The 6,860-nt window shown below is 33.2% G+C and overlaps 1 protein-coding gene across 2 annotated transcripts; it reads left to right on the plus strand.

Annotated features, from left to right (window-relative positions):
- Positions 1 to 1,419: 1,419 nt before the first annotated feature.
- Positions 1,420 to 6,303, plus strand: LOC128158176 (chromobox protein homolog 1-like). Of its 2 annotated transcripts, none has more exons than XM_052820931.1 (6): positions 1,420 to 1,524; positions 2,076 to 2,115; positions 2,950 to 3,127; positions 3,592 to 3,760; positions 3,848 to 3,948; positions 4,949 to 6,303. In XM_052820931.1, exons 2-6 carry the CDS (start codon positions 2,100 to 2,102, stop codon positions 5,091 to 5,093), a joined length of 609 nt encoding a protein of 202 aa, XP_052676891.1. In that variant the 5' UTR covers positions 1,420 to 1,524; positions 2,076 to 2,099; the 3' UTR covers positions 5,094 to 6,303. The 2 variants fall into 2 exon arrangements, with proteins under 2 accessions (XP_052676891.1, XP_052676898.1); XM_052820938.1 differs by having other exon boundaries at positions 3,592 to 3,748.
- The last annotated feature ends 557 nt before the right edge of the window (positions 6,304 to 6,860 follow it).

Genomic DNA, 6,860 nt, shown 5'->3' on the forward strand with positions numbered 1-6,860 from the left:
ACAACAACAGGACGGCAAAACAAGTTTTCATCTGGGATCAATGCCTTAACAACGAAAGGGGGTGGAACTGCCAACTAAAAGCTGTGCTAAATTCCGCGAACATGTCAAATATCTATACTAACGCAATATGCTGTGACGTCCAACTTTTTATCCAAAACCAACACTCGACATCAGAAAACATTTGGTTCGCAAATCTTCAAAACTCTCCCAAACTCAGAACTTACCGTCTCCTAAAGCAAAACTTCTCAACAGAAAATTATCTTCTCATGAACATTCCAAAAAATCAAAGATCTGCCCTAGCTCAGCTCCGATGTGGAATTCTCCCTTTACGTGTTGAAACTGGACGCTTTCGAAATGAACCTCTAACTGACAGACTCTGTGTTTTTTGTAATTTAAATGAAATTGAAAATGAAATTCACTTCATCCTAAAATGTACATTATATAATGATTTACGAAATTTACTTATTAGAAATACCACTGGCTCAACAAACTATGAAGAATTTGAATTATTCAGAACTTTAGTATGTACTTATCCCCGGCAATGCTCTCAATTTATTATTAATGCTCTAAAACTAAGACAATCAAAATTTTCACGTTGACTTTTACATATGTAATTTATATAACCAGTGACATATAGGTCCGATGGGCCGGGTGCTATTATCTTGTATTATTGTTTCACTGTATTATTGTAACATGCAAAATGCACATGTCACTATAATAAATGATTTACTTACTTACTTACTTACTTACTTCTTTTAGATACTGAATAAAGTATTCAAATTTATTACAGCGGCATTCATATGAATTAAATTGATGAACAATGAAAGAAGAAATAAAAAAAAAATGGAATCACGTAACTCTCTTCGGCTATTTCCGTAGACAAAACTTGAACGTTTTACGTCTGAGACATGACGTCATAATGTAGACTGAGCACGCGGCGTTTAGTTTAACTTTGACGAATGATTTGAGTAGGCAACCATGCAGGCGGATCCTACTGTGTACGTTTTAAATAGATTTTATCACACAAAAATCAAACTGCATAATGTGTTAATTCTGCGCTCGGTCCAACGGTCACACCGTTTGCATATTATTTTTTATCTTTACGCATCACTTAATTACTTCATAATTAATTAAAAGACCGATATACTAGTATGCTCTATCGTTTTGCGTTTAATAAATTACGGGGTTAAATGCCAACTTTGCGTGTTGTTCAAATGCATGGTCAGGACGTGCTAGTCATTTCGTATTTATCCGAACAAATGAATGTTGTCAATTCGATACCGTGATCCTTATATTTTTTATAGACAATCAAATTTATATGTATTAAATACATTTCATAATTCAAAACACATTCCTTATTGCAATTAATTGGATTATTTGAATACTTGTTGAATAAACACAATAGTGTATTTTTTTTCTTCCCGCGTTTTTCTTGTAGTCGGATATAAACTGCACACATGCGCATCAAAGCTACGTTGTGTTCCCGGCATTACTGAATTATTTGTGAACACAAGGCTATTTGAGGTAATTTTGCTGATGTGTTTTGGAATTGTCATCTTCCATTCGTATTGCAAAATTTGGTTTAAAACTGAATATTGAATGTACTTGGGGCATCATTGGCGTGTCATCCGAATATCGGATTGTAGCATCCAAGTCTCATGCCTCTTTTATCAAAATGGCGCATGTTAGTCTAATATTATGAATGGAATAAGTGGCTGGTTATATGTAGGATTGCCTATTTACCAATATATTATTTTTACAATCTTAAGCAGTTATTTTTTACTTTTAACACATTTGATTTCTTCAAGACTAATCGGTCAGGTTCATTAATAGGTTCAACACTTTGCTTTATGAAATGCAAAATTAAATGCCACAACAAGACGTGAAGACGTGCCTTTCGTGTTAGAAGCGAAAAAAAGTTTAAAGATTGTTTATGAAAGACAGCTGTCTTTAATTCCAAAAAAAGCAAACATGACCATGAAATTTGAACGAAAAATCTTGTGTGGCTTTGAGTTCACATAACATTCACATATATATGCCTATAAAATCATCACTTGTCTATTTTCTACATCTAGCTGTGTTCCAACTTAGTCTACACAATGGACGAAAAGGCAAGTTTTAACAAAATTACTTATAGTTTTGACTTCTCGAGTTTTACTTTTTTGAATGGTCTGTAAGTATTGTTCGCTTATCTCTTCGTATATAAATACATATATGATATGTTTTGATAATAAACTATATCATTAATTTATTATACTGCTCTATACTGGCCTAGGACCAAATCTCACAAAGTACCATTTCTCCCCATTGCAATGAAATATCATAATTTAACCCAAAAAACATATCTCATACAATACATTAATTACAAGTTCATAGGTTATGATAGTTACCGGTAACTTTGGAATTATAATTAACAACAAATCTCACAATTAGTATTCATGCATATGTCAAGATTTACAGAACTTCAATGAAAATGATAAAGAATAAGTTAAAAACTTAAAACACCAAAATATTAAGTATACCAAAAAGTATGAAATAACCAGAAGCAGAAAAGTTTTGTAGTTGTCCAGACAATCTGCTAAATTAAGAATGATTTAACGAAAATAAAATTTGAATTTTGACTATTTCCCACATTGATTTTCAGGGAGGGGGGGGGGGGGGGTTTCACCATTTTGTAAAGTGATGGCATTATTGGGAGTGGGTGATATCATAGAACTGATAAATTTTCATTCATTTAAAGCATATGATAATTGTCAAAGGACGTAAAAAAATTCGGGAAAACACGCAGTTTATAATCGCGCTATGATATCAAGATCTATGAAAATATGACCTATGAAATTCACCCATAACTTATTCAAATGCAATATCACTGGGCAAGAAGGATTTACACAATTCATGTAAATATTGGGTTTTTTTCAATGTCGATGCCAAATTTGAATTTTCAGGCAGCAACAATGTCGTCAACAAGACCAGCCAAGGCCAAAAAAGATGAGGAAATTGTTGCAGAGCCAGCAGACGTTGAGGAAGAAGAGGAAGAGGAAGAAGAATACACAGTTGAGAAAGTGGTGGACTCCAGGATGAAGGGAGGTCGTAAAGAGTACCTTCTGAAATGGAAAGGTTACCCAGAGTAAGAGTTATTAATGTATAATATTCTTTTTTGTAAAGATCCTGCATTCTTAGAGCTGAGGCAGCATGAAAAGAAATTTGTTATTTGATGTTTTGAATTGTTTTCTGACCCTAGCTGATTAAGGTGGGTTGGTAGGAAATTCATTGTCATAATAATAAATCTCAGGTAGATTTATTGTATTCTCTGTATTAGGATAAATAGCCAAATTTAGAAGTAAATGCTGTGAAACATTCTGTTGGTTGTATTTTAAATATATGAAATGAAGAATCTGTTTATCTTGCAAAAATAAATACCGGTAATATATTATTTAAAGTACTGTAAACAATGATTAAGAACATTTTTTACTTGTTGTTCAAAGTACATAAAAAAAATTTTTTCAGTGTAGTCATAACTTATTCTCTGTCTCAGGTTCTGAAAATCTCTTGTTTACATGAAGAGATATTATCATGAACATTATTTTCCAGCTCAGAGAATACTTGGGAACCAGAAGCAAATTTAGATTGTCCAGACCTTATAGCAGAGTTTGAGGAGAAAAAGAAGAAAAAAGATCAAGAGAAGAAAAGAAAAACTCCAAATGGCACAGATGATGGTGCAGCAAAGAAGAAGAAGAAAGTCTCAGAAGTAAAAACAACAGTAAGATCATCAGATCGAAAGATAAATGCATTTGATGATAAATGTTAAAATTAATTTATGTTCACTAATTTTGATCCTGATTTACAGGAAGAAGATAACAAACCAAGAGGTTTTGACAGAGGGTTGTTGCCAGAGAGAATTATTGGTGCCACAGACAGTTCAGGCGAACTCATGTTTTTAATGAAGTGGTAAGTTTGTTTGAGGATTGGAGTCATGAATTTTATCTATCCTCTCTAGCTGCAATAATGTAGCCCTCTCCCGATTTTTATTATTATTTTTTTTTTTCTTACCAGAACTCAAACATTATAGATGTCTATGGCATAAATTAATCCAAAAATATCAAGTATAGTCCTTATATCCGTTATTTTTCATGCATGTCAACAACACAAGTTGAATTTGTCGGCCATGTTTACTGACCTTGACCGGTTTTATTTATGGACAGCCAATGAGAATTCAGAAGCGTATCTTGAACTGAATATAGGAATTCCCCTATTTAAACATAATTAACGCTGTAAATATGAATTTTCCATTATATACCATTTCCTTAAATGATGTTTTAATGATAGAACGGGGTAAGATCAATTATCTACACTGACATTCACGTTATCAAGCTCATCAAAACTCCAATCGTAAATCTCATAAAATCACGCGAGAACTGTCATGGCTGCTGAAAAAGACAACTGGTAAACATGCTGATGTGTTTTATCTGGTTTTGAATTACATATGGTTAGTTTGTTCAACCTGAATTAAAAAATCATTTTATCTAAAGGAATTGAAATATAAAATCGATCTTTTCAGACCAAAGTCAGCCGCATTAAGAAATTAATTTTGCACCCTTACAGGAGATCCTGTGGAATTGTAGCCCTCTCCAGTAAACATCAGATATAAAAAATCAGAGAGGGCTACATTATTGCTGCTAATCCTTTCAGGTTTTCTTGCTTTTCTGTTCAATATCTTGCTACAAGCACAAAATCTCCTGTTTGATTTGATAATGTCAAGGCTGCCTGATGTTCCTCTTCTGATCAAATTATTGTTTTGATATTATTAAAGAAAGTGTACCGGTATTGGCTATCTAGGGATCAAATTGTAATACTTGACTGTGTGATCTATGATAAAAATAATATGTTGGTTAAGAATTTCTGTTTTTAAAATCTGTTTGACATGAAAGTTTTCATTTATGTTTTAAAGGAAAGACAGTGATGAGGCAGATTTAGTACCAGCAAGACAAGCTAATGTTAAATGTCCACAAATAGTGATAGCTTTTTATGAAGAACGACTCACATGGCACACTCATAATGACAATGAAGAGGATGAAAGCAAGGAGGATTTATAATCTATCAAAAAATAATTTTGTCGGGGCCCAGGACAGGTTCATTCTTTTCTTTCTTTTTTTGATATGGCAAGTGATAGAGATGGATCTCGGACATATAAATCCCATGTTGTGTAGGATTGACATCTTTTTCTGATGCAAATATACATTTGAAGATTTGCATTTTAAGATCAGACTCAAGAAAGACCGTCAAGTCCTGTGAGAGATGTTGCTGGATTCTGTATCAGGCTATCAGCAGCCCATTGCCCCTTTACTTCTTATGATCGCAAATTAATTTCATCAGCAGGCAGTCTATTTGATCACTCACAATGATTCATGTCATAATCATGGTGCTCATCTGTCGTTTAGGGTGTCAAAAGTTTAAACAGTTTTCCATTCGTTCACTTCGGAAGTCCATCTGTTGCAATCTTTGTGTATGTAGTAATGTTCATTGTTGTTGTGCCATCTCTCTTTATCATTTAAATAGTGTGTGTACAACAATTTCATCCTTCATTATGACAGCAAGTTGCTTTTGTTTTTATTGAAAATTTTGTTGAAAACACTGTATAATTCATAGATTAAATTTTCAATTGTGAGAGAACGGTGGGTATATGATTGTGTGTAAGAGAAATATATATAATCAGTACTCTGTATGCTGTTGCAATAGATTTTTAGAGTATTTCTGAATGGAAAAAAAAAAAAAACATGTTGATAGATCTGTAAAACTATCAATCTTCTCTCAAAATCAACCCAAAACTTTTGTTGTACATGTATTAAAGTTTATCATTTTTGACAGAAAACAAGCCATTAGAAATTGTTGCTGCGAGAATACTTTTCATTTCATTTATAAGAATGTGCAGTGTTCTTACTAGATGTATTATGTATATATGCAAATACTTTAAGACATGTATCAATTTAATGAATTTATAGTGATCAAAAGGGTTTTATGAAAACTTGCTGTTGTGAAAGATGTCAGTTAGGTTTGTTGTGCTGATGTTATTTTACCTTCCAAAATGAAAGCCACTTTTGTATGTCATATATGAAGTAAAAAATGAACTATATAATAAACTCAGTATGAATTTTTTGGAAAAATTATTTGGCAGGTACATTTTTAAATCATAACAAAATTGTGGTGAACTTCATGTTAGGTTTGGAAAAGAATTGGCAATTTACTATGTATTTTTTTCGTGTCAGGTATTTTTACGAAGTTTTAAATAAAGAAAATAGAATTGTGTATGTTTGTATTTTTTTAGCTCACCTGAGCTGAAAGCTCAAGTGAGCTATTCTGATCACATTTTGTCTGTCGTCCGTCTGTCTGTCTGTCCGTCCGTCTGTCTGTAAACTTTTCACATTTTCAACATCTTCTCAAGAACCACTGGGCCAATTTCAACCAAACTTGGCACAAAGCATCCTTAGCCTAAGGGGATTTAAATTTGTGAAAACTAAGGATCACGCCCTTTTGCAAAGGGAGATAATTAGGAATTTATGAAAATTTTCGAGAAATTTTCAAAAATCTTCTTCTCATGAACCATAAGACCAGGAAAGCTGAAACTTGTGTGAAAGCATCCTCAGGTAGTGTAGATTCTAATTTGTGAAAATCATGACCCCCGGGGGTAGGGTGGGGCCACAATGGGGGGTCGAAGTTTTGCATAGGAATATACAGAGTAAATCTTTGAAAATCTTCTTCTCATGAACCATAAGACCAGGAAAGCTGAAAATTGTGTGGAAGCATCCTCAGGTAGTGTAGATTTATAGTTGTGAAAATCATGACCTCCGGGGGTAGGGTGGGAC

This window comes from Crassostrea angulata, chromosome 1 (genome assembly GCF_025612915.1).
Source record: "Crassostrea angulata isolate pt1a10 chromosome 1, ASM2561291v2, whole genome shotgun sequence".
NCBI classification, from domain to species: Eukaryota; Metazoa; Mollusca; class Bivalvia; order Ostreida; family Ostreidae; genus Magallana; species Magallana angulata.

Coding starts and splice junctions, on each gene's coding strand:
- LOC128158176 (XM_052820931.1), top strand. Junction 3,128..3,591: donor AAATGGAAAGGTTACCCAGA/GTAAGAGTTATT, acceptor ATTATTTTCCAG/CTCAGAGAATACTTGGGAAC. Junction 3,949..4,948: donor CTCATGTTTTTAATGAAGTG/GTAAGTTTGTTT, acceptor TATGTTTTAAAG/GAAAGACAGTGATGAGGCAG.